At 40.7% G+C, this 27,968-nt stretch overlaps 1 protein-coding gene across 3 annotated transcripts in view; it reads left to right on the top strand.

Annotated features, from left to right (window-relative positions):
- Positions 1-27,968, top strand: part of ACVR1 (activin A receptor type 1) — a 143,125-nt gene that overhangs the window by 67,554 nt on the left and 47,603 nt on the right. For all 3 annotated transcript variants that reach the window (XM_030326403.1, XM_030326404.1, XM_030326402.1), the window contains exons 3-5: positions 6,241-6,314; positions 22,920-23,183; positions 25,631-25,842. In XM_030326403.1, the coding sequence (XP_030182263.1) occupies positions 6,248-6,314; positions 22,920-23,183; positions 25,631-25,842 (543 nt within the window). In that variant the 5' untranslated portion in view covers positions 6,241-6,247. The remainder of the gene's footprint in view (positions 1-6,240; positions 6,315-22,919; positions 23,184-25,630; positions 25,843-27,968) is intronic.

The following is a 27,968-nucleotide window of genomic DNA, read 5'->3' as shown; positions in this document are numbered from 1 at the left end:
AATAGCTCTTTCCCTTGTGTCTAAAGGAAAGACAGATCAATTACTAGGGATAGAAGACCTTATCCAAGAAAAGAAAGGAGATGACATATACTGGAGGCAAAAATTTATACTCTGTACCCTTCAGATAATAAACTGGAATCCCCAGTAGTCTATGATTTTTCAGTTAGCTAACCGTAGAACATTGCATATGGATTTTGGTTCAACCAAAGTAGATGAACAGTTGAGTACCTTCTTATCACAGGTTTTATGTCACATGTAAAAAATATTTAGTTGTTGGGGCACCTGGGTGGTGCAGTCGGTTAAGCGTCCGACTTCAGCCAGGTCACGATCTCGCGGTCCGTGAGTTCGAGCCCCGCGTCGGGCTCTGGGCTGATGGCTCAGAGCCTGGAGCCTGTTTCCGATTCTGTGTCTCCCTCTCTCTCTGCCCCTCCCCCGTTCATGCTCTGTCTCTCTCTGTCCCAAAAATAAATAAACGTTGAAAAGAAAATTAAAAAAAAATATTTAGTTGTGTACATAAAGTATTCTTCCTACATTCCAAACAAAAGTCTAATGCCTTCTTCCTTGACCATTAGACTTGTTGACTTCTTTGATGATAGAGAAGTTAATGAGATTTCTAAAGCTATAGAACAGTAACATTTTTGTCATGTATTGGGTAAATGCTTATCCTAAAATATCAGGTACCATCTGGTTGTCTGGTATGGTAGAAAGAATGAACATTTAAAAGAGTAGGGCAATGATTCTCAGTGTCCAGAATTTCGTGGAGTCTCTGTGATGTTCTCAGTGGTTCCAAGAGGTCCTTCCAAGAATGTTTATATATCAATCATCTCTCTGATTCCTCTGATACATATGTGCAAGGTTGTATCTTCTATATGTACTTCAACAAGTACAACATGGCATAGCAGATCGAATGCAGAATTATATAAGAGAATCCAGTTGTTTTCTACTAAGCCAAACATAGAGATTTGCAAAAATGGAAAATAATGCCACTTTTCTTACTACCTTTTTTTGGACAGGGTAGTATGTTTATTGTTGTTTTATTTCTATTTTTTAAACAATTATTTGATTATTTATTTTGAGAGAGAGGGACAGAGAGAGAGAGAAGGTGTGCACATGAATGGGGGAGGGGCATAGAGAGAGAAAGAGAGAGGATCTCACCTGGGCTGTGCATGGTCAGCCTAGAGACCAACACAGGGCTCAGTCTCACAAACTGTGAGATCATGACCTGAACCGAAATCAAGAGTTGGACCCTTAACTGACTGAATCACCTTTGCACTCCAGCATGTTTAATGTTATTTTAAAACAAATACAGTATTAAAAAATTCTTCAGTTTAAATTTCTAATAGAGTAAATATTGATAGATAAAGCTCACATTGGCAAGCTCCTTAAGGGGCTCAATACTTTTCAAGACTGTAAAGTTATTTTGAGACCAAAAAGTGTGAAAGCCAGTGGAGTGAGGCATCCCCAAACTATTCAATTATTGTTCCTCTCTTTTTCCACTACCAGTCCCTCTTTTTTGCCAACCTACATCTGAAACTTCATACGCCGAAATACTTGAGAGCAGGATAATTGAAAATTTACCTTTAAAAACAGTATTTTCTTTTCAGTGTATTTTAAAGTTGGGAATAGGTCCTTGAGGCCTCAAGTTGGGACTTTGGGATACTGATTTTTTTTTATAATTAAAATATGACCAGGGAATATATTCCAGAACATTCTCCTTTCTACATTCTTTTCCCCTTTCCTTTTAGATGTACTGTTTTTAATAGCTGAATTAACTGGTTAGCAGAGACACTCCAGACACTGAACAAAATGGCAACCAGTAGCGATGCTCATATTTTTTTCCAAAGATTTTTTTTTTTATTATGGCAGGTTTGAGCTATCTATCCTATAAACAGACTAGATTGGGAGATTAACTTTGTAATTCTTTTTTTTTCCTGTTTTCCATTTATGAGCCTAATATCAATGTATTAATTTTGCTTGCATGATCATAATATGTTAAAATGTATTTTGGGGCATGGGCTTTTGTTGGCTTTGTGACAGGAAAAATTGCCAATGGTGATAGTCTTTTAATTTTAGTCTTTTAGGGTTTTTTTTTAATAGTAGAAAGATTCTTGATTTTGAAGTTTATTAACTGCTGACTTCTATTAGTACCCAAACTAAATGGTAGAGATTAAAGTCACAGAGACGATAAATATCTTAATCCTGTCATTTCTTTGCAGTGTGTATGTGCTTGTGTGTTGGGACTTGGGAGTGATAGCTAACTCTTTAGAATTTAAACTTAAATTGAGCTGATTATTTCAGGGAAATTTTGAATTTAGTGATATTTAATGTTCATCTACTTGGTAGTGGTTAATAAAATTGACTGTAGAATTTGCTACCACAGAATCTAGAGTCTAGTGAGGAGACAGATGTTCAAAAGCACACACGGGTGTGAACACATAATTATTAATTATGATAAGTGCTGTGAATGAAAATTAACAAAGTGGTATATGAAAGTGTAATGAGGGCTGTGAGGGTTGAGGCAAGGACAGTCTAGAAGGAGGTGATAGTTGAGACTTGAAGGCTGAATAGGAATTAGCCAGGTTGGACTCTAAAAAAAAGGGCCTACTCTTGAAGAGCATCATGTATACAAAGCTAGGAAGCCGGCTGGTCAGAGTGCCTGGGAAAATGGATGGTTAGTTAGGGACCAGATGTGAGAAGGGAGAGGAGCATGGTTGGCAAGAATGTCCAGAGGTGAGTGAGTGGAGGGCTTCCCTGGGCTTTTTGTGCCTTATCGAAGTTCCTCCTCTGCCTACCTTCAGCCTTCTTGGGTTTCTCCACCCTCTTTAACTCTTCTTTCTAGGCTGGCTGTGACCCAGCCTGGCTTTTTTCTTCACTTCTGAAATATGCGTAAATTTGTAGGACTTCATGCTTGTCCTGGCTGTAGGGCCTCTGCGTAAGCTGAGAAGCTGCGCCTTTCTCCTTAAATGCAACCCTCCACCTCAAGGTGCTACCCACCCCAACACATGCACGCACACACACACACACACACACACACACACACACACACACGCATGCTTACACACTCATCCTTGTTCTGGTATCTTCTACTCATCTTTCTGATTCCTATTTAGATATAACCTTCCTGGGGAAGCTCTTCTACCCAGAAAATCTCAAGTTATTTTGTTAGCAGTCCTATTTAACCCATTTGTTTTTTTATAACTGGCACTTCATTTAGTTTTTAATTATAAAATCATTTGGATGACTATTTGATTATCACCATAGATGAAAGCTCCATGATAGTAAGGGCTATGTTTATATATCTTTATCATTTTAAGTTTCTAATGTCTAATACATGAGTAGACCCTTAATAGGTATTAAAAGAAGGAAGGAAGGAAAGGAGAATTGGGAATTCACAGATAAGAACAAGATAGTCCAGTGGTTTTCAAAGGCTTTTGAGGACTTATCCCATCCATTAAAAATATTTTTAAGCATGCACCCTCACTGTGTGTGTTGCTTGTAAGTTTCATATAAAATAAAAACTATGTATGATATAATATACATAAAATAGAAATTTTAAAAAGATTGACAGTGAAATATTTAAGGTATTGTTAATGGTGATAACATTGTATTATTCAGGATAATGTTTACTGTTTATGATACTGGAAGCAAATCCATTTTCAAGTAGTTTTTAATTTTGAATTTGGGGAGCCTGCTTCTTGTCAGATTGAACTGAATATTAACTGCTTTTTTTCTAGTAAAGTGATTAACAAACAACCACTAGGAATAGAGATATCAACTCCACTATTTTCTTATTCTTTCTGGTGCTTTCATTAATAATATATTCAATCTGTAGTTTTAGAACACTTGTAATCTGGGGAGGGCTTGTTTCATAACATACTTAAATTGACCCTCAGAAGTATAGTACATGGCTATACTCTAAGCAAATCATGTCCACATTTCTTTCTGGAAGACATCTTTTGAACTAGACTGTCAAAGGAACTGAGAGAGACACCAAATAAAGCCTCAAGTTATTTATCGCTCTATTAGATTTTGCATAGGATACAAATTCTAGTATATACAGTCCCTGACTTCTCATGGTTTGACTAAAAGATTTTTTTGACTTTACCATGATGTGAAAGTGATAAACATTCAGTAGAAACTGTACTTCGAATTTTGATCTTTGGATCCTTGGGTCTTTTCCTGGGCTACCAATATGTGGTATGACCCTCTCTCGTGACACTGGGCAGCAGCAGTGAGCTGCAGCTCCCAGCCACGCTGTCACAAGGGTGAACAACTGACACACCTTACCACCATTCTGTTCCCCGAGAACCATTCTGTGTTTCACTTTCAGTACTGTATTCAATACATTACATGAGGTTTTCAATACCTTATTGTAAAACAAGCTTTGATAGGCTTTGCATTAGATAATTTTGCCCAACAGTAGGCTAATGTTAAGTGTTCTAAACACATTTAAGGTGGACTAGGTTGAACTCTGATGTTTGGTAGACCAAGTGTATTAAATGCATTTTCCACTTCTGATATTTTCAACTTAGGATGGATTTATCAGGATGTAACCCCATCGTAATAAGAGTAAGATCTGTATTTTCATCCTGTAATTCAGTAAATGTTCTTGCATGACCCTAGGATCCATGTATCTCTTTTAGGGACAGGAAGGTTAGCGTTGGAGACTGACTTAGACAAGTAATTGATTTCAAGTGGTGTTAGCCCAGTGCTGGGTGCTAGAAGTGACTGCTGATGGAGAGGTGTTTCACCAAATGTTTGCCTTTTGAGCTAGGTCATGAATGACAGGAGGAGGGGAGTAAGTAGAAGAAGGGTAGAAGAGGACGCTTAGGGCCGTTGAGGCAGAGGGAACCAGCAGTGCGCTCCCCGTTCAAAGGCGTGGAGACAAGATGGTGATGGAGGAGTCTGTATCTGGTTGTGACGACACTGGCAGCCACATGAGGCACTTATATGCCACAAATCAGGGGCTTGTCATAGAAAAGATCTTTGTGAACATGGACATAATAATAACAGTAAAAGAGGACACTAAAGTTTCGTGTGCTTTAAAAAGTGTAAAAAGAAGGTACATTGCTTCTTCCTTACGTTGCTATTCCTTACATTGCTATTAGAGAAGGGGTGGACTGAAATATAATTATGGACCAATTGAGATGAAGGTGGTAAGATAAGATGGGGACGTGGAGAATGAACAGTCTGACCACCAACCAAAATTTTTGATTTTAATATGAACCAGAAGGTGTCCACTCCAGACAGCTTAGATAGTAATAGGCTTTTGCTCTTTGCTTTGAGCTCTAAGTGTAAGATAGCACACTAACATGTGCATTAAAGAACTTGACCAGTTTTCTTGTTTATTTACCATCCAGAAAATCACAACTAGTCAAAGTTTTAATTTTTAAAAATTATTTTTTGTACTAAAGAATTAGTATAACCAGACTCTTCATCATATTCCCAAAATTTTGCAGGAATTATTTAAGTTATTATTAAAAAGTTCTTTGTTGTAGTCCTTTGGCTTAGAAAATTGAGCTTTTGCCAATTTAGGGCAATATCAACTTGAAACTCATATCTGGTATCTTACTTTCTCTTGATTATATAGTTTGATGTATTTCACATTTACATGATTTCTTCCTATCCTGGTTGTGTCTATCCTGCATTGCTTTGCCATAGATGAGGGATACGTTGTAGGTTTTTTTGTGTTGTTTTTGTTGTTGTTGTTGTTCCCCTTTTGGGCTGTGTGATGATGCTCTACCTCTAATTCTTTTAAAGTAGAAGTAAGGTTCAAAAATTATGCTTGAATTATTCAGTCACTTAATCTTTAACATCATGTTACAACAGTCTATTCATATTTCTCAGAGGTTTTAAATTTAGTGCCAATTTTGCATTTCATAGGATAAGATAAAATTCTAGCTTAAAATTCTTTGGGAATGCTTAGCCTTCTAGCTGGGAATTTTTTATGTCCTTATTGAGTTGCCTCTAAGAGGGTAGACCCTCTGGACTCAGAGAAAGTCGCAGCTGCCTTAGAGTGGCCACCAGTGGGAGGTAAATCTGATTAACTCCTTAAGATGATTTGTTTAGAAATACGTAAAGGGTATATGTTTAAATTTACCAAGAAATAAGGCGACATATGTGAGGGGGATTTGTAAGAAGGGCCTTGAATGGCAGTTTGAAGATAGTATGCTTAATTTAATTTGTCATCCTACGGTTAAATTTTTTGTTTTACTTATATGTCTTATTTTTCCTCCACAGTTGTACAATGGTAGATGGAGTGATGATTCTTCCTGTGCTAATGATGATTGCTTTCCCTTCCCCTAGTATGGAAGGTAAGTGTCTCACAGCTATTTGGAGTAGGGTAAGTTTCTGTGTAGTGTTTGGCTCTCTGTGAACTAGGTTGTTCTTAATCCTGTCACACTTCACACTCCTCCATTCTCCCCCTTTGTTAAGACTTTATTTTTTTAAAGTCATGTTTTTGGTTCACAGCAAAATTGAGAGGAAGGTATAGAGAGTGCTCATATACCCTTTGCCCCCACACATTCGGACCCTTCCCCATCACCAACATCCCCCCACCAAAGTGGTACACTTGTTATAATTGACGGACCTACACTGACACGTCATAGTTATCCAAGTCCGTAGTTTACGTTAGGGTTCACTCTTGGTGTTGTGCATTCTGTGGGTTTGGACAGATGTATAATGACATGTATCCACCATTATAGTACCATACAAAGTACTTCATTGTCCTAAAAACCCCCTGTGCTCCACCTGTTCATTCCTTCCCCCCACCCTCCTTACCACTAGCAACCACTGATCTTTTTACTGCCTTCATAGTTTTATCTTTTCCAGAATGTCATATAGTTGGAATCGTATGATATGTAGTCTTTTTCGGATTGGCTTCTTTCACTTGTGAGTAGGCATTTAAGGTTCCTCTGTGTCTTTTCAGGGCTCATTTCTTTTAGCAGTGAATAATATTCCATTGTCTGGATGTACCACAGTTTTATTTATCCATTGACCTACTGAAGGGACACATCGGATGCTTCTGGGTTTTGGCAGTTAGGAATAAAGTTGCTCTAAACATCCGTGTGCAGGTTGTGTGTGGACAAAAGTTTCCAGCTCCTTTGGGTAAATACCAAGGTTTGTGATTACTGGATTTTATGGTAGAGTATGTTCAGTTTTATAAGAAGCCTGTAAATTGTCTTTCAAAGTGACTCTACCATTTGCATTCCCACCAACAATGAATGAGAGAGAGTTCCTGTTGCTCCAATTCCTCAGCAGCATTTGGTGTTGTCATTGATTCTGGATTTTGGCCACTCTAATAGGCGTGTAGCGGTATCTCATTGTTGTTTTAATTTGCATTTTCCTGATGACATCTGACGTGGAGCATATGCTTTTATATGCTTATTTGCCATCTTTCTATCTTCTTTGGTGAGGTAGCAGTTAAGATCTTTGGCCCAATTTTTAATCAGGTTGTTCATTTGCTTATTTTGAGTTGTAAGAGTTCTTTGCACATTTTGAATAACAGTCTTTTATCACGTGTGTCTTTTGCGCATATTTTCTCCCATTCTGTCACTTGCTTTTTCATTCTTTTGATGTTGTCTTTCACAGAGCAGAAGTTTTAAATTTTAATGAAGTCCAGTTTATTATTTCTTTCATAGATTGTGCCTCTAAAAAATTATTGCCGTACCCAAGGTCATCTGGATTTTCTCCTATGTTTATCCAATAATATTACATTATGTAATACTACGTAATGGGCTTTACATTAAGTTTCTATTGGACAGTGCCGTTGTAACCAATTTAGGTATCTATAGTCTAGATTCTGTTCTAAGCAGTGTTAAAAACATTTCAATAATGCTACAGTACCGAGAAATTATAAATTAAGATATAAATATATAAGATAAGATATAAATTAAGGATCCCCTGTGGTAAGTTGAAAAGAATTGGAGGTGTTTAAATCAGAGGAAAGGTTGGGTCCTAAGTTGTAAGAATTAGTAAGAATTGGGTTGGAAAAATTTGATGGTAGTTCAAATTTTTAACAGTCAAATTTTACCAGTCGTTCTCACCTGGGAGTTATTTTACTCTCCAAGGAACATTTGACAATATCTGGAGACCCAACAGGAAAACAGGAATTTTCCTCCTCTGTGTAATTGCTAAACTATGGCAACTAGGAAAAAAAAATCTACAGAATATAGTGGCACAAAGTCCCTCCAAATTCCATTCCCTTCCCTAGATATAGTATCAGTTTCGTATGGTGTTAAGCAGTTCTTACTGGTTTCATTTGATATCATGGGTGGGCCTGTGGTTGTGGGTATGTAGTATGAAGAGAGAAGAAGTGGAGAAAGAATGGAGAAGAAAGGAGAAAAGGGTGTTTATGAGTCAATATTAACAACCATGTCATTGGTTGTTTTTTCCTGCTTTTAGCTCTTGAACTGCCCAAAGAATCCGGCAGATGACCCCCTAAAGCCCCAGTGCAGATATGTCATGAAACAAGTCAGTCTGGCTGAAATGGAAACGGATTGCCCCTGAAGTCCTGCTCTTTAACATATCACCACCACTAGGATATTTACAAGGAAGGAAAAGGACTCTTTATTCTTTAGTTGCAATAGCTTTTTTTTTTTTTAAACCAGAATATCCAGTGCCTGCTACAGCCTAGAGTGCTCTAATCCTAATAACAGTTGCCTTAGTCCTGTCTTCCCTTCATGACTCAACTCCTTGTTAACTGTCAATAGCATATTCTGTGAAAAGACTCTTTGTTTTTGTATATTTACTAGGAATTAAAAAAAAAACCCACACTGAGAACCCTTGATTGTAATGTACTCTAATATATTCAACATTAGTCATAAAGCAAATGTTAAGTACAAAATATTTCACCAAAAGAGGTAAATAATAGGGCAGATAACTAAAATCTTTATACTAGCTCCAAAGATTGTTGAGTGCAGACCTTTAGACTACCAAGTTTAAAAGGAAATAGAACCATGTTTGATGTTTGCAAAGTAGCTATGGCACCTGATTGATTGTGCTTCAGTGGAGCTAGATGGCGTTACTGGGGCATAAATAAGAAAGTCATAGGGATTTTATTCCAATATATTTTGTTGGGTAGTGTACTCTTTTTAGTTCATTGAAAAACAACAACAACAACAACAACAACAACTTTCCCTTTGTCTCCCAAATTACTCCCACATGTTTCTTAAATATTGATTGGAAATAGTGTGCACTTCAAATAATAGGTCCCCAATAGTGATTTTGGTAGAGTTTGGTTAGTATGAGTGTACTTTAGAATATTTCTCAAGTTGTATGGAATCCTAAATACTCCATGTCAAAAAAGACTAAATAGGTCTGGAAAATACTGCTTACTATAACTATCTTCTTGATGATCATAGGCAATACTTATTGAGTGGTGGCTAATATATGCCAAATGTTTTATATGAGTTATTTCCCATAATTCTCATGATTACCCTGATGAGATAGGTTTTTGGGGATGTGCCTTTGAATTGGTTAAAACTCTCGCTCAGGATTACACAGCCAACAAAAAGGTATAATATACTTTAAGGAATGGTATTCAAGAGCTTCAATCATTATCAACCTTCTTCAGAATATTGCTTTTTTTTTTTCTGTACCTTAAATTAGCTACGTCCACACTGACATTATATCTGATGCATGCTAGACTCCCCCTCAGTCCAGTCTGTTTGAGAGCTGAGATGAGAGCAAATGATCAGGCTCCTTTACCTGGGTTTATGTTTTTTTATTTCTCATCTCTCATACCAATATTCATTTTTCATGTTCATTATATACACAACTCTAGCTGCAGGAAGAGTTTTATTTGCTCTCACCGAGAAGAGCACTTGAGTCCTAATTATCCGTATATCCTTCCTATCCCTTCCCATTAATAAGACTAATCATGCTCTAATACTGCTATTATGCCACTGGGGAGAAGTCCATTTTTGTTCCAGAACCTCCATGTTTGGCTTTCCCTTTGTCCCTGAGAGCATTTGCAGGTGACGTCCATGACACAAATACTTAAAATGGAATATTGCTTCAGAAATATTTCTAAGCTAAGATGACCCACATTTTATCAAATTTGCAAGCCATAGTTAGATTTTATTATAGCGGGGAGCACTGGACTTTTGCAGAGGTTTGTTGCAAGAGGTTTTGGCCTGTTCTAGAGAAGATTGCTAAGTTCTAAATTAGTTTGTGGGCTGACTTGATTTTATTATTTCCAAAGCCATCACCACTCAAGACTTCCCAGCCCAATTACCCAATGAGGGAAGGAAAGGGATAACTTCAATGGACTTTTTGTTAGGGTCCACAAAGGTGCCCCTCTTTGCGACTGTAGAAGAAGAATAGAATAAGCCTTTCTTTGAATTTCTCATTATTGAAGATTCAGGAAGTTCTTGAAGGGGCGAGTGAATGTAAGAGAAATGTCTTTATTAAATTTGTTGCTCTCATTTCTCATTACTATAATTTATCCCTGTTCAGAATAAAATCTTTTTCACTGACACATCATCAAATGAGAGACTTTTTGGGGAGAGAGATGAGAAATATTGAGCTATTGTTTGCCACTCATTACTAGGACCTAAAGTGTAAATATCTGATCGAAGCGCACACTTTTAAGATACTGTTTCTTTATTGTCAGATTTTCTTCTCTAACAGACTGGTGGTGTGTTAGTTGATGTCAGGTGAACTACGACAAAGTTTCCTTTTAGTTTTTTCTTCTTAGGAGATGTTTGTTTTGGCTGTGGGTAAACTGAAGCCACATCCATTTTTTTTCCCCAGTGGACATTATAAAATGTTCATATTTAGTGCATTTATATGAGAGGAGGGTAGTAGCAGTAGGAGGTGGAGAAGACTCTAAAAATTCGATCTAAGTCAAATACTGAACAGATGTGAAAACAAATCGAAGACCCACGCTCATGAAACGATTTCCTTGTGGTCAGCAGTGAGAGGGCAGCACAATAGCTTCTCGGCTTCTCTTTTTATGAAGATAGGTCTCAAGAATGAGAAGATGGTTGCCATCTCCTCTTTATGGAAAAACTTGCGAAGCAGGAAATTTGTAGATGTGTCATATATGCAACTTTCGCTCTTGGAAAGAAGCAAACACCAAGGAAAATAAGACATAATAAAAAATTGCTTTGTAACTCCCAAAACGCTATTAGCCCGTCCTCAGGAAGTTCCTTCTGCAGCCCAGCATGACCTCAGGCAAGCTTCCACAGATAATGATTATATGGAATAGTCATAATTACTCAGAACTCATGTCAAGTCCAAGATCATGTAAGACACAGGGCGGAGTGACTTTCAAACTTTTCACTGTGACTCACAGTAAGAAACATTTTAGCGTTGGACCCAGCGCATCTACATTTAGAAACGTTTTAGAGTAGGACCCACACACATCTGAAACACAAAATTCGTGCAAAAACAGCAGCTACTCTTACTATGTTTAACGTACTCCCATTTCTTCTCTTTTTTATTCCATTTGGCTTTATTTTAATTTAAAAAGAAAAAAAAAAGAGGCCTTGTTTTCAACCACAAAATCGATTTCCCTACCCACGAATGGTTCATGCCCCATGGTTTAAAAAGGTGACTCCAGTCTGCTCCTAGGAGCTCCCTGCCCAGAAGTGCCTGCTGCCCTCAGGTGAAAGCTCTGACCACCGACCTGTGCGTTCTCCAGCAGAGCTGGCCTGGGACCTTTTATTTTGTTCACGAGTTCATGAAGCCCCGACCATCCTCTCTGTCCGAGCCAGTAGTTTGACAGGAAGAGGGAAGTTTACATTTGTGCCTCCTCAGCCTTGGTCGTTAACACTGGAACAGCTGCTGCCTGATTTTAATCAGCTGAATCTGAGCTCTGCAGAGCAGGGTGTTTTCCTAGATCCACGGTAATGCTTCATCTAATTCTTTGTTATGGGTTAGAGCGGAGCACCGACCTTCCGAGGATATGAAATTTGGGGGATGTGGCCAGGAGGGAAGAAATAAGAGGAAGAATGAAATTTCTTTTGGGCAGGAGGTGGTGAAAATCACCTTAAGGAAACAAAAACAACCACCTCTGCCTGTAATCGAATGGTGATTTGGAGTGGGAGTGGCCTTACTTATTTAGTTAGTTAGTTGTATTTATTTCCCCTTCTACATTCTGGTACCTACACCAAGCTAGTTTGTATGAAAAAAAGAATCGGATCCATTCAGAAAGGTTGTAAAGAATAGATAGGAAAAAAAAAAAAAAAACCCATAGTCCAGTTTAGAATTGGACTCATCTGGTGTGTTTATAATACTACACACTGCCATGGTGAATTACATTGTCATGGCTTCTCTTTATCTTCAACATCGTGTCCTAATTCATCTGCTTCACAATGTCAGTTTTGCAAAGTGTTAGGGTAATTTTTGGTAGGTAAAAATGATGTGGTTAGTCAGAGTCTTCTGAAGGGAAGGCTCTTGGCCATGCAGAGGAAGCAGGCCTTTCTCAGGAGAGAGACAGAGTGAGACAGAGTGAGACTGTGTCATGAGCCATGTTCTTCGTCTTCACTGCGTCTGTGTGTGTGTGTGTGTGTGTGTGTGTATGTGTGTGTGTGCGCGCGCGCGCGCGCGCATGCGCGCGTTATTTCACTTCTCAGGGTCTATTCCTGCAGCGGCGCGATGGAAACAGTGACAGGGTGGTTGTGAGGAGTTTATGGGGAGTACAAGCAAAGTGAGCCCTGGAGCGTAGGAAGCCAAGACTTCGTGGTGTTCACCATCTTATCCCCAGTGTCAAAGACAGTGCCTGGCATATAACTGGTGCTCAGTGAATATTTGACAAATGAATGAATAAATAATGTTGGCTACAATACTAATTATTATAATATAAGAAAAAAAAAAGAGGAGACAGGGACTGGTCTGGGCTGAGGTGATGAGAAGAGCACATCTTTCGAAGAATTTATTCTGAGTTTGGGAAAAAAGAATCAGTTGTAGCACAGTCTTACAATCTCCGACTGATTAATTAGCACGAGTATGCTGGTAGGCGCTGGTGATGTCAGCATAACTAGAAGTGGTTCCTTCTGTCAAGGAGTCACAGTCTGGTTGGATAAGGCAAAGGTTAAAGCACAGCACCGGGGATATCAACAGGAAGGACCTTCATATCACACTGGGCTGGGACTGGGGACAGCAGTCCAGGGAGCAGGAGTTTGGCAGGATGAACGGGCATTAGACCAGCAAAGGAAGGGCCGAGAAGGACTTCTGATGCAGAGACGGGCCCCACCCAGAGAAGTCGTGGAGGTGGGGGAAATGTGAGGACACCACCTGCACGGTCCAGCATGGCCAGCGCAGTCTTGAGAAGGGAGCGGGGTTGAGAGTTCAGGTCCTACTGGCCTGGCAGGGTCTGGGGTACTGAGGTGGTTGCTTCCTATCCTGAGGGGAGTGAGAGCCATTGAAAGATTAAGTAGGGGTGGTTTGCATTCGCAAAGATTTGTGCAGCGGAAGTGGATCACGGGGTACGGCAAGGCGAGAGGTACACGGGTGAGGAAAACTGGTTCTCCTGTGGTGGTGGACAGGCCCACATGCCGTAGTTTGGGAGGCCTCCCAACTGTGGCAACTTAATGGTGGCAAACAACAAAAACAAAACCTGAGTTCAAAGAGTAGACCTCTGTTACAGACCTTTGTTATTATTATTCACGAATAACAACTGCAGTGGCAACTGAGAATAACCTAATAATAATTCCACTGCTACTTTTATTATGCAAACAGAAGCCTGAGCTGCTGACTTTTCTAGCAACTTTTGCAGGACATTTAAATCCCTCTAGCTGGCCCTTTGTTCCTGTGTTGCCATGGAGTGTCAATAAGCCCAGCTCAGAATAACCCAGGCAGTGAAATGCGAGGTACAGCTTGCTCGCTGGCATGTTGGCTGGCCAGGTTATACTGTTTTCATCGCTCCCGTCTTGGGAGGAGCACTGGGCAGCTGGTTGCCCTGGCAGCTGTGAAAGGTGTACGTCTCTTGGCTGCCCGGAGTTTGAAATGCAACCCAGGCTTGCCTGCCTACTGAGCATGTGCGGCTCCCGATTGAGCTGATAGCAACTGAAAATAGCCCACTGAGCACCTGTCCCTTGTACACCAGCCCCTGGCCGACTGCCATTTAGGACAGTGGGGACTCAACTTGGTGGATAGGTGAGGGGCTGCGTGGATTTTAATTCTTAGGAAGATCTTAGAAACTTTGGCCCTGGCTGAAAAGGAAGAAGAAGGAAAAAAAAAAAAAAAGCAGCAGCCTCTTCTGAGCGGTACTCTTTGGCACGTCTGGGGTTAGTGGGTGGTCACGGTGGCTGCATGATATACAGTATGTGCTGAAGACACCATACAGTTAGTTCTCTTTGCTCAGCCACAGTGTGGTCCAGTAGACTGAGAGAGAGGTATATGTTCTCTCTTGGAGATAATAGCTTTCCTGAAAAACTCCTGGAAGGTAGCCATCCAGGGTTTATGCTGTTTCAGTCTTAGAACGGGGAGGCATGGCGTTAAACTATTTTGTTTGATTTTCTACCTGTTCTTTAATCCCCAGTGATTGTCAGTAGACCACTTCTGCATGGTGTCTCTTTGCTAGATTATTCTTTCTCAGCAGTCCAAATGCGGCCATAGAATAGAATCACAGCATGTTATGGGGCTGCCTGTGCCCCTTTGGGAATCCTTCCCTTTCCTTCTGGGCTTTCATGTCTTCAGCGGGCTTGCCATTGTTGGGCACAGTTGGCATGTCAGTGTGGATGGAAGCGGGCTCTGGAAGGAAATACTTCTGAAATGACTGGGGGTATTAAAGCTACTATTTAAAAGTGACCCTTCGGAGATACTTGGGTTACCTTCAGGCTGTCAGTGCCCTGAAGCTACAGGAGCCGATGGGAATCTGTGGAAAGTCTGGCCTGCTGCTTTCGCCTTAGTTTGTGTTTAGATATTCTTGCTCCCTAGCTAGTGGCCTCGTGACACATCTCAGATTTAGCTGCCTTTCTTCTGCCAAGGTTCAAGATGATTGTGGAAGCTGGGAATGGTATGCAGTGCCACAGAGATTGGGGGCAGAGGGGGAAGAGAGGGTTTGAAAAGCCAATTATGGTCTACAGCACTCTCAAAAAATGCTTTCGGTGTCTACCTTGAGCGTAGGCACCTGGAGCCTTTCTGCGGGCTCAGGGCTGAAAAAAGAATAAGCTCAAAATGACCCCCACTCAACCATGGCCTGGTGACTGCAGGATCCTTTAGTCTATTGACTACTACACCAATCTTCTTCTTAAGCATTGAATTTGGGAGTTAGCGGCTTCTTGTGGACCATATTAGTTAGACTGATAGGGAAAAGAAGATATGCAAAGCAAAGATGAAGCTAAAGGCTGGAGTACAGATGCACAAGACATGTATTCATGGGATTGAAGGCATGGGATTCCTCTCGTAATTAACCTTGCCCTGGAGTTCTGGACCCGATAGGGCCTTAGGACGTGAGTTGGGAAATTGGGGGATAGGGTGGTAGCGGTATCAGAGGCTTGAGCAGTGCCCCCACTTTTTACCCTCGGATAGCTTAATCTCTTGTGCTTCATGCAGGCTGTAGAGAATGTAGTCTAGAAATCCCCTGTTCTCTCCGTGCATTTTTCTGGGGGTGGGGTAGAGTAGGGAGCTAGAGAGGAGGAATTTAACTAATTGTGGACATTTTTACCTTTGACTCCAGGTACTGCATTGCCTAGGGGCTGGCATTCTAAGACTATTGTTCAACAAATTGGAGCCCTGCCCATCTTCTGAGGGATTTATCTCTGTGGTTTGAAAGCTTCCAGAAAGGTTGTTGGGGATGTGGTGGTGGTTTGTTGATTGTGAGTAAAACCTTGAAGGCCAAGTCACCGCTAGGGCACAGAAGGGCAAATAGAGGTGGGAGCCTTGTGCTGAGTCCACACTGTAGTTCCTTTCCCATCATCCTATACCACGCAGAGCCCTTGGTTAAGGTTTCCTGTAACGGCAAAATTTTCAATACAGCGCTTGGCTAGGAAACCCTTACTAGAGCAGCCGTGTACTCCCTAGTTAGCCTGTGGAACCCACATGAGTCAAGCACACCTCTTCCCACACTGTGAACAGGGCTTCTAGCCTCAACATTTGATAGATGGTTACCACATCGCTGGTTCTCTTCAAATCCAAATGACAAAGGGATCGCTTCTCTGAAATGTTTATAATCAACCAGGTCTTTTTCTCTCCACCCTCAGGCTGTGGTACTCTCTGTTACTCTTCCAATAAGTGGAGATTCACTCAGGGCCAGGCGTTGTCAATATATGGGGGTGGGGTGGGGATACTTTCTGGTCTCCAAGAGAATTCCTTAGTAGGTAATTTCCGTTAGGTTTTGTAATCATTTGTTTTTCTGAAGGGAAGATTGAAGAAGTGTGAAGACATGATGAAGAAAAGGGTCATTATTTTCCCCCTATTAAAGAGTTGCTTCATTGACATGGTACAAGTATTAAAACGATGTCTTTGCTACATTCTGGGAATCGTAAAACGCATGGAAAAGACAGACCAATATTGTCTTAGGTCAATACCCCACAATGTGCTTTAACTTGTTAGTCACTTAAACACAGACCAAGTTTTTGGCTTTGAAATAGAAGGTGTGGCTGCTGCAATAGGGCTTCATTTACAGGGATTATTTCAGAGACAAGGAGTCAGCTCAGACACAAAATAAACAGATGGCACTTTTTTTTCCCCCCTCTCAGCTTCAGCAGTTCAAATGCAGGATGACTTAGGAATCCTTATCACCTTCAGCAAAGCAAGAAGGGGAAAATGATGTAATTCACTCTTTCCCTACTCCCTGCTGAAAACGCCATTACTTTCACTGATAGGAGAAAAATGGCAGCAAATACCAGGGGCGTCTTTTTCACTGCTGAGCAGACAAGTCCTGCATGACTCCCCTAATGTGGCCGGAGGCCAGGCACTTACTATGTTTTGATCATTCTGGTCACCTTAGCATCAGAGTAGCCAAACGTCCTCATGTCACCCATCCAAGGAAGGACCATCCATACAAGCCCTGCTGTTCTATTAATGTGTTAAATAAGTCCTTGTTTTAGGGGCTCTTGTATTTTACCTCTTTCTTCTAACAACCAGGCAGACAGAACACCTACTGTACCACACCGCAAGTATTAATTTTCTACACTTGTAAGCCAGAGTAGGTGAACAGATGTGACGCTATGGCGAACTCCTCTAGGAAGAAATGGCTTGCACAGACATGCTGGCTCGGTGACTAAGCCTTGCCTTAAGATCTCTGCTGACATTTAAAGACTTTATAGGCTCAGTCTGCTCTGAAAACCAGCATCATGTCTCTTCCCACCTCTAAATCCTTTCCGTGAAGAGAAAATTCATCCGGAAGCAAATATCCATCAGGCTTGTACTCCTGTCAATCACTGAAGCAGGCGGGGCCTCTGTAACAGTGAGCAGAGTAGGGTCAGTCCCTCCCCTCATGGCGCTCCTAGTCCGGAGGAGAGACTTGGACATTCAGTAGCCAGACAGACACATGCGTGTGAGTGTATACAGGTGGTTCTTACTTTAAATTTGAGTGTGTGAACAAAGGCTTCTTTAAGAGAGGGTAGATGCTAACTAGGTAAATGGAGTGTAGGCAGGGAGGGAGGTAAGCACTCCACATGGAGGAAATTCCCTACCTAAAGGACCTGATATCTTGGAACAGGAGAGGCCTCCCAAGAATGGAGGGGATAAGAGGGGAGCCTAAGGACGTGGGGATCAGCTCCACCAGGAAGGACTTCTGGCCACATTAACCCTCCTGTTCTCTTTGGAGAGTCACAGAAGACAGAGAGGATTACATCTGAATGGGGATGTGATTTGCTCGGTTCCAGAACGCTGGAGGCAGGGTACATTTGTAGCTATCATCAGTTCAAAATCTTGGGAATCCTGAAATCATTTTATGTCATTGTTATTCTAATTTATATGTGATCCTATTCAATCTTTCTTAACTCCTGGAATATGTTTTCTTCTTCGCTTTACAACTTTGCCAAATATCTGTTTCTCTGATCAGGGGTAAAAAAACAAACAAACAAACAAACAAACAAAAACAAATGGAATTTGGGTTCCTTAGATGGGGGTTTTATAATGAGAGCATTTAATGGTGTTTGGGGTACCGTATTCCCGAGCATATAGCTTGCCTTCTCACCAGACCATCAAATGCCCTTCACTAGGCATTGCAGACTGACCTTTGTGTTTCTGTCTTAGGAGCAGGCTTCTGGCAGTGATACCTGGCATTGCAAAATCCATCACTGAGCCTTTGTTTAATGCCAGAGATCTCAAATGCTTTCCGATTCTGGAGAAGTGCCAAGCTGCACTTTCAGATTAGGAGGCCATGGAAGGACTCCCATATCTATAAGCCTAATATAGGCTGTCATTTCAAATGAATGAATCGTTTATACTGTTGGAAGGAGTCCAGATATGTTTGGGGTTCCTTTTTAGCCTATATAGTTCTGAGCTATCTGACTTTTATAATAATAGTCTAATAACCATATTGTCATCTGTGCCACTTGAAGGTGAACCTCTAAGAAATTCAGCCTGTTCCTTTTGCTGACCTCTGGGGTGATAGTTGCAGGCTGGTTTACTTGTAGCAGTTTCTCATTTGTCTTTTGTGTCAAACTTTAGTGGGAGATGTGAGGTTTTGTGCACCATTTAGAATGGTAATCAGTTTAAATGCTTTAAAGCGTTATGGAGTGCATGACTGAGAATGTGGGGGATAAGCCCATGGTGGTGTGCTTAGATTTCTCAAGTCCCACTTAAAACATAAATGTGAAGATTTTTACTCCGAGGTACAAGAGCATTCCAAACTGTGGACAGACGTAAAAAGTCCACGATGCTCTCTGCTCTGCTTCTTCCTGTGACGACAGTCTGTCGTGAGGCTACGAGAGTAGGTGTGCACAGAGGCTGAGCCCAGAACGAGATCTTTTAAGAGGTTTGGGCTTCTGAGCCTGCACCTCTGGTTGTGGAGCCAGCCCCCAGTCCTCCCAGGTGGCGTCAAGAACTCCCTGCGGCTCCCAGCCAGACCTGTGAGTGTGTTTGCACAGACCTGGTCCTGGTGATACAAAGGGCGCACAGTGCCAGCCATAACACTGAGTAATGCTGGGAGGTGCCTTTTAGAACAAACAATGTGGGTGAGCTTCTCAGAGAGGGAATACCTCTGGCTTGACATTTAAATTACTGAATTATTTAAATGAATGTCAATTAGGTGGAGTAGACTTGCTGCCTTCTGCCAGGGCACTTCCTAGTTGTTTGCAGAGGCAAGTGCAAAGGGCTTCATATCAGATACGGCGTTTCCTGTCTGTACTGTTGGAAATCAGTCACGGAAGGTGATTATCCATTCCTTGGTGTGCCTCGATGTGTACTATGTGTATGTCACTGTTGGAGAAATTCGAGGTCCACAGACCCTTACCCGTGGCCCTAAAAGGGATTTTGTAATAGTTCTGTCACCCTGCGTGCCCCCTACCCCCAACCCACCCCAAATAAAAAATCACAGGCCCACACATGTTATGGTTATTCCTAAAATTGGACAAGACTGAAACAGTGAGACATGGACATTCTGGGGCCTGCTCTGTGCCTTAGAATTGTGGATGTTGAGATATGAAAATGCTGCTGTCTTGCTTTTAACCTTCTTTGTTGAATTAGTAATCCTAGCTCAGAAATCTCTTTGGCATCTCTTCGACTAATCCACTCTGTCAGATGAAACTGGCAAAGTGGCATTTGACTAATGTGTGTGTGCATGCAGGCATGTGCGTGGTATATATGTGGTCATTCTTATATTCTTATGAATTTAGGGTCTGCGTTTATATCTGGCAGTATATAAAAAATAGATTCATGATGGGCTCTTCTAAGTAGTTATACGGAAATACCCAACTTAAGAAGATTAAATGCTGGTGAGAAGCAAAATTGGATGTGAATCTGGTAAAGCTTGTGTACTTTCCCATTAGCTAACAGCTGGACTGAGCTCATGGTTCCTCATATCAGAGATTAAATTAATTATCACATAGCACTGACAACCGTCCTTCTTCCCCTTTTTTCTTTTTCTGGACTGTGGAGGTGAGGATATGAAAACTCTAGTTTTTGACACCTTAAAAAGAATTACCTGTTTAAAGGTAGTCAGCCCTCGGCCATCTGCATACATACAACTAGTAGAGGGATGTAAAGATTCAAGGAGAGTGTTTACTAAATGAATGAATCCCTTTGACTCCATTTATGACCCCCACAGGATAAGGTCTGATTACAGTTTATAACCTGTCATGCCTCATAGTTGGGTATAGTGAATTGACCTTTACTGAAGTTGGTATTTACTCAGGGCTGCTCAATTCTGGCAAAATTCTGTAGGTTACATTCCAAACATCTGTCAGGCCATCCCCACATCCTGTCAAAAGCTAGAGACCTTGGAAGGGGGGGTCCGCATCTTAATGTCTGTGAGCTAGAGTTCAGTTTCAGCTCTAATTTTATTATCTATCTATCTATCTATCTATTTTTAAGTAGGCTCCACACCCAACTTGGGGCTTGAACTCTTGACCCTGAGATCGAGAGTCATATGCTCCACCGACGGACCCAGCCAGGCACCCCAGGGCTCTAATTTTAAGAGCAGAGCTCACTCTGAGAGCACATTAAAGAAATCATTGTTGTTGTTATTTTATTTTTTTAAAAAATTTGACCTTTTTTATTAGAACCACAAGATGTCATTAATTCTTCTTACCAGGACTGTCCGTTTCCATAGGATCAGTGAGTGAGGCCTCTGTTGCCTACGGTTACTCGTTTCTGGGTGTTCCTACTGCACCATGGGCACCGTGAGTTGAGGGGCGCATACTCCTCAGTCCATTATCAATCCCTGAACAGCTACTCTCTTAACGTTATTTTCATTTACCCTTTCATCCTCACACGAATCCTTCAGCCCCAACCCAGTGTCAGTAGACGCAACCTCTCTAAGGATGTATATCCTGGGATATCTTTGACCTTTGAAAATATTTAGGATTTTAAAATACATGTTTGTGTTTCAGATTTTCATACATTGTGTTATGGCACAGAGTTTTCAAACATAGTATTTTAAATTCCCTGCTGTAGATCACAAACAAATCAACATGATACCGTTAACCACCCTCCCCTTATCCTGCCCATCCGTTTCCCTCCAAAGAATCATCACCTGTTGGGCAGCATAGTTGGCAATGCTCAGCCCAGCTTTGTGCCATTCAAGAGTGGCAAGCATGTCTAGACTCCCTGGAAATATTATCTTTCAACTCACTTTTGGCAAGTGTAAACTTTTGCTGGGTTATGTCAACAGATATATATGTTTCTCATCCTCATAGAAATAGATTGGTGCTGGAATTTCTCTAGGCAGGGAAAATAAAGACTATCTTTTGGCTCATTAAAATTTTTGCTCATTAAAAATGTCTGAGGCTCTTGATTCTCGGGGGTGAGACTGGTGACATACATACACTGTCAGCGGCTATTTTGGATCTCCTGCTTTCAGGCATGTCTTTGCTCTTGGATGAGCCCCTTGTGGTTTTCAAAAGAACTAGCAAGTCAATTATAAATAGAAGGCTTGTGTCTGTGTGTCTGCATGCACTTACTCTGTGGGATGAGGCACCCACATTACAGTGGGTAGTGAACTATTTTTCACTTCTTTGAAGAGGGAAGAAGAAAGATTAAGAACACTTTTCTCTTTTTGAGATAACCCACGTCTCTACAAACACCCACACAAATCTGTGTAAATGAACTTGACATTTCAAAGACCTTACCTTAAGGTCTCCTCTTGAAAGCGCAGCTACCCGACCTGTTATTTTAAGAAAGAAGTAGTTATCTCACAGACCTGCTACAGAGGGTTCAAGAATCAGAAGGCAGTCACTCTGTGCCATAGACCTTTGGAGGGAGCTCTGAAAGCTGAATTTCTTTATAGGAAAACTGCTTTGGAACCTCTAGGACTTGGCTGTTTACATTCTTTCTTCACTTTTCTTCCCTCCTAGTGCAAACTGTTGGGACCAGCAAGTCTGAACTAATCATTCTCACAAGGGAGGGGAAAAGAAAGAGTGATTTGAAAAATTAGGTTGCAAAAATTAGATTGCAGATGTTTCCAGAAGGAGACAATTAGGAAGTCTGATTAGGTGTGCTTCACTGATGGACAAGGCACATCTTTCCATCACACCTTGGACCTAGCAGGTGTTGACTGCTCCTGTGGTCTCACCTCTTACCTTACTTTTAAAACATTGCTCTATTCCCTTTGTCTCCTTGTACCCTCATCTTCAATAATCAGTGCCATTTTTTTTTTTTCCTGCCAGGCAAACATGTGTAAGCAGTGATGAATTTCCATTGTAATCAACATGAAAACTTCAGTGTTGTCACTATTGAAACATTAATCTAAGGCATCTAGCTGGAAATATTGGTAATAGACATTTGTAATTATAGACTGCATCCTTGTAAACTCTCGATTATACTGGGCTATTACAGATAGTGGCGGGAACACCAGCATTCCTTGTATTACTAGTTGATGGATTAGTATGGAGTTAGCAGGAACTGGCATTAACAATTGCCCTATATTTAGGAGCCTTTTAAAAAAAAAAACATAAAATAAAGGTGATGAGCATTATGTCCTGGAAAACATTTTATTTTGATGTAAGAATTGGGATGTGAGAGCCCATCGGGCTGAAGAGAATGTGAAAACCACAGTGAGGGGAAGTTCACTTTCAGAAGCCTCTGGGTACATGATAACTATTCTTTTGCCTGGTATGATCTAAAAGAGCACACAGTTTGTATAAATGTGTTCCTGTACTGAGAGGCGATTATCATTTGGTAGTTGGTCAAGTGAGAAATACAAGATAACAAAATGTGGACATCATGGCCAGTGATGACACTTGGCCTGACTTGCTGTTTGGCGAATGTGTTGTAATGGTCTTGGAGAAACCATCTTATTGCCCTAATGGGGGTAAAACCCATGTAGTGATTTTTTTTCCCTTCTTCTTGCTTCTTTGCAGATGAGAAGCCCAAGGTAAACCCCAAACTTTACATGTGTGTGTGTGAAGGCCTCTCCTGTGGGAACGAAGACCACTGTGAAGGCCAGCAGTGCTTTTCCTCACTGAGCATAAATGATGGCTTCCATGTCTACCAGAAAGGCTGTTTCCAGGTCTACGAGCAAGGGAAGATGACCTGTAAGACCCCGCCGTCACCTGGCCAAGCTGTGGAGTGTTGCCAAGGCGACTGGTGTAACAGGAACATCACGGCCCAGCTGCCCACCAAAGGTTCCCCTGGACTTTTCTATTTCTAGATCAAGGGTTTCTGTTAATGTTGTTCTGTGTGGGTTAAAGATGGAAGTAGCCACAAGCTTTTCCTCCTACTCCTTGAACTAGAGGTCATGGGTGACAAGGAGGGTGGCTATAGATGAAGAAGGGAAAGGCATGGCCTTTTGGAGTGTGAAGGGGGATAAATATCTTTGGGCAAGTGAGCAAGATGTGTCCATCTTGGGGAACAGCTTGGGTGACCAGATCTCTCTTGGTAGTCATGAGCAGGTGAAGAGCTCCAGATACCCTTTTCTGTTGAGGAGCCATGGTGTCATAATTTATGAAACAGTTTGGCTTGGTAAATATTCATCTCTTCGTTGAGTGTGTAGGAAGTAAAATGGAACATAAGAATCCAGTGACTGAGTAGAATATGTTTCCTTCTTTTTGAGGAAAGAGACAAAGCCTCACTAACCTTTGCTCCCATATCTGATTTCCCAGTGAACCATTACTGAAGCTTGAAGCTGGGTAAGATTTCACATGAACCTTGTAGTTTCTGTGGAATCTTTTTCCATGTTGTGTTCAAATGGATTCCATTTTCAGTGGAAATCAGTGTTTCTCTGAAACTGTTTCCCCATAAAATGAGCCCTACATTGCTATCAAAAACTAATGTTCCTTAGTCTTTGTAGACTCACTCTAAGACAAAGTTAATTCTCTTAATCTACAGTACATTTTTAATAGGCATAATTATTTAATTTTGCACTCACAAAAAGAAGAAACAAACCAAGAAGTGGAGTAGGAGAGGCTACTAGCAATGCCCACTGTCAGAAATGTCAGCTAACAGGGGGAGAGGCCGAAAAATGAAAACAAAACAAAACAAGACAAAAAAACTGATGCAAGATTATGTTGTGCAGTGTTTCAGTTACGGTGGTGATGTTAAGATATATAGAAAATGTTAATTTTGATAAGCAAATGTTAATTCTGTTAATTCATTGAATAATGAAAGAAGATTTTTTAAAAGAGAGATTAAGTATTCAAATGGTTAAAACAAAAAGGGTACTTGATGGAATAAACTTTACTCTTAACCTTTGTGAGTTAAATTGTTATTAATAGAGTGGACGGACACAGTCAAGTATCTGCACTCACACAAAAGTTATACCTACAATATGTAAAGTTCCTAATCTGCAGAACACTGCAAGACTCTGAGTTGTAATAGAAAATTTATTTTCTTTACTTAAGGAATCTCTAATTCAATTAGGGAGGCTCAATATTTATAATTTAATGTTGTATATAATTAGTTTGACACTTTATCGTACAAGTGACATGTACCATGGAGTGTAATGTGCCAAGTTGGAAGTTAAATCTCCAAGATTTGGAAAGTTAAAAGAAATGTATAAAGGACATCAGGCTTGCACTTGGATTGTGGAAGGAGGCAGGGATGTGGAAAAGAGGCATATGTGGGGAAGAACAGGGCTCAGTGACACCATGTCATAAGGGGTCTGACATTCAGAGATAATTATTGTTTGGGGACTTTTTTAGTGTTTATTCATTTATTCAGAGAGTGAGAGAGAGGAAGAGAAGCAGAGAGGGAGGGAGAGAGAAGGTCCCAAGCAAGCTCTGCACTGTCAGCGTGGAGCCTGATGTGGGGCTCGATCCCATAAACCGCGAGATCATGACCTGAGCCAATACCAAGAGTCGGTCACTCAATCACCTGAGCCACACAGGCACCCCTGTTTGGGGGCCTCTTAATTATGGGGCTTCACTATCCAATCAAGAAATTTTTCATTTACCTCACTAGGCAAGTAGAAAGTCTTTGTGTGTATCTGCCTGAGTGGTATGTGAGTGTTGGAGTGAATGCACGGATGTTTGAATGGGTAATGTAATAATGCCAAGCTAGGGGGTGAATGAGTGATTAGGCGAGTGAGTGAATCAGTGAATGAATGTTTTGAGTGAGTGAATGAATATTGGATAAGTGAGTAAAAGAACAGATGAATGAATAGGTTCCTAGGCAGAAATCCTAGGCAGAAATCGTGATGTGAAAAGATCAATGAGAATTCTGCGGTAAACATCCAAGATACATTGAGGAGAACCACAGATTGGGTGATTTGGATTTAACTCAGATAGTGCTTTCTCATAGGAATATTACGTCATAATTTCTGTAAGGGCTGAGGATAAAGCATTTGTACAGAGATTTGTGTAGTACTCCATATTTGAAAAGTACTTTCACGTACATGCATTAATACAGTTGGTTCTCTGTGGGATCTTTTCAATCTCTGGCTCTGTCTAAATGAATAATGGTTCAAATGACTGGGCCATTGGCCAGGTGTTAGGAAGTATTTTAGTTTTCACGGTTTGTGACTTGCAAGACTATGTGGTCAGCATCAGGACCTACTTGTTAGGTGTTGGTTATGCTGAATAGTAAGTAAACACTGATCCTTACAGCCAATTGCCCTTTTCTCCCCCATCTCCAGGGAAATCCTTTCCTGGAACACAGAATTTCCACTTGGAGGTCGGCCTCATTATTCTGTCTGTAGTGTTTGCAGTATGCCTTCTAGCTTGCCTACTGGGAGTCGCTCTCCGAAAATTTAAAAGGCGCAATCAAGAACGCCTCAATCCCAGAGATGTGGAGTACGGCACCATCGAAGGGCTCATCACCACCAATGTTGGAGACAGCACTTTAGCAGTGAGTTTGTGACCCCAGGGAATCCCAAGCATAACAAAGATGGCTAAAGATGCTTTCCCATTCCCACCATGAAATGCTAACCAGTAGCTGGTGACTGGACAACGTGCACACTTACCACTGGTCACTTGTGTCCTAGGCAAGCATATGTTGGCACCTGTTTAGTCTCCCCTATAGGAGAACATTTATTTTAGGCATTTATATTAAATAAGGGGGGGGATTTATTTTAGTAGATTCTTGGTAGTTACTTTTCTTTTGGGAGTAAGGGAAAAGGTACAGAGAATGGTTGCCTATAATTTCGGGGTGGGGGGGGCTTGAAGTAATTCAGTTACTCTATTTTTAGCAATAAAAGTACTTTCAAAAAAGCACCTTTGCTTAATATTAAAATCACTTTCCTTTCTAGATTATTTTAACACCCTGTAATTTAAGACTTTAAAATTTGACATCCAAAAAAGCAGCAATTAAACTTTTCATGCTCCTGTGCTGCCCCCTTGTGGAGTGTGGCCATTTGGTTAAACAGTGGTATCCAATAAAATATGTGTGCCATATATTTAATTTTAAGTTTTCTAGTGGCTGCTTAAAAAAAAAAAAAAAAAAAGTTTAAAAAAGCCCCACCATAGGTGATATTAATTTTAATAATATGTTTAACCAAATGAATAGAATTATCATTTTGACATATAATCATTAACCATAAAGAATGATGAGTGAGATATTTTACATTCTTTTCTTTCCTTCCCTGTTTTTTTTTTTTTTTTTTTGGAACTAAGTTTTTAAAATCTGATGTATACTTTACAGTCACAGCATGTATATCAGTTCAGGCTAGCCACATTTCCCTTGCTAAAAGCCGACATGTGGCTGATAGCTGCATTTATGGACAACTCAGTGTCAGACACCATTGTATTTATATGTTTTAAAGTTATTCTTTGCATACTTTTAAATGAAATCCCATTAAAATGTGTCTTCCTTTCTTTTAAAATTGTGGAGTGTTAATATTACAGAAACTTTAAACTTCAAGCGAGACAAGGGAACCACTTGCTATAAATAGGTTACCATAAAATGCAAAAGAGAGAAGTAATAGCCTTCTAAAGTGATGCTATGCTGAGTCTGATGCATCCTTTGAAAAAGGTGAAGATGAGTGAGTGTTAGGTGTTAAAGACATGCTAATACGAAATCGAGACTCTCCTTGTCATAATTTGATGGAAGACCGTCAAGGTCATAGCTTTCTAATGTGATTCAATGTTATTTAATGCCATGGCCATGCATCACCTAAGATCATCTCATATTAAGTCTTGTGCTGCTAGGGGACAAGCTTAATAGTGTCTGGTCCTTCTCCACCTAAGCCTGCCCTGCAACTACCTTTTTGCTGGAGAAGACTCACCCTCACGTGTCTTTGTAGCTCTGGCGCTATTCTTGGACCAACTGGGCTAGTTGTTAAAACATTTGGTGGTAGCTGATACAGGCTAGGAAATATCCCATCCTCCTCTGCCTTCCCTGCTATTGGGCCACCGGTCAGGTGTACTTTTTTGTATGGAAAGGGGGAAGGAACCTCGTTTTATTCCGTTCACCTATCTATTTAGATTGTAGTACAGCAGAACTGGGAAAACAGGAGAAGAGGGCGTTCTGTTTCCCAAAGAAGAGAGTCACGGTTTTTTGTTAGAAATGTATTTTGGAGTTTATTTCAAATATTAAGGAAAATTAAACGAGTTTATTGAGTCAGTAGCAAGAAGATATGAGGCTGAATCCTGAGAAAGCTTTAGTGAAGCAGGATTCTCAAGCAGATTAGTCAGAACTCTGTTCCCCAGAGCTTGCCAACCACAATGGACAATGATAGGAATATCTAGTGTAAAATGCTGTTAAGTAGCTTCTGTAAGTCTGGAAGAGGAATGGGAGTGTGTGCTAAAATAGTCTTCTCAACACAGCCATGTTGGATGACAGTATATAACGATATGATAGCACAGTAAAGAACACTGTTTAAAACAAGTTATCATTATTCATCTATATACTTGCTTATTTAAGTGATGTGCTCATATATGTGGTTCAACAAACTCTATCTTACTGAACAGCTTCCTACATTGAAAAAGAAGCCTTGGGATCCAGGAGTTGAAGTAGATGTTTGTTAGTCTGGTTGA

This window comes from Lynx canadensis, chromosome C1, assembly GCF_007474595.2.
Source record: "Lynx canadensis isolate LIC74 chromosome C1, mLynCan4.pri.v2, whole genome shotgun sequence".
Lineage (NCBI taxonomy): Eukaryota > Metazoa > Chordata > Mammalia > Carnivora > Felidae > Lynx > Lynx canadensis.
The sequence above is the reverse complement of the archived record's forward strand: the minus strand, read 5'-3'. Positions and strand labels throughout refer to the sequence as shown.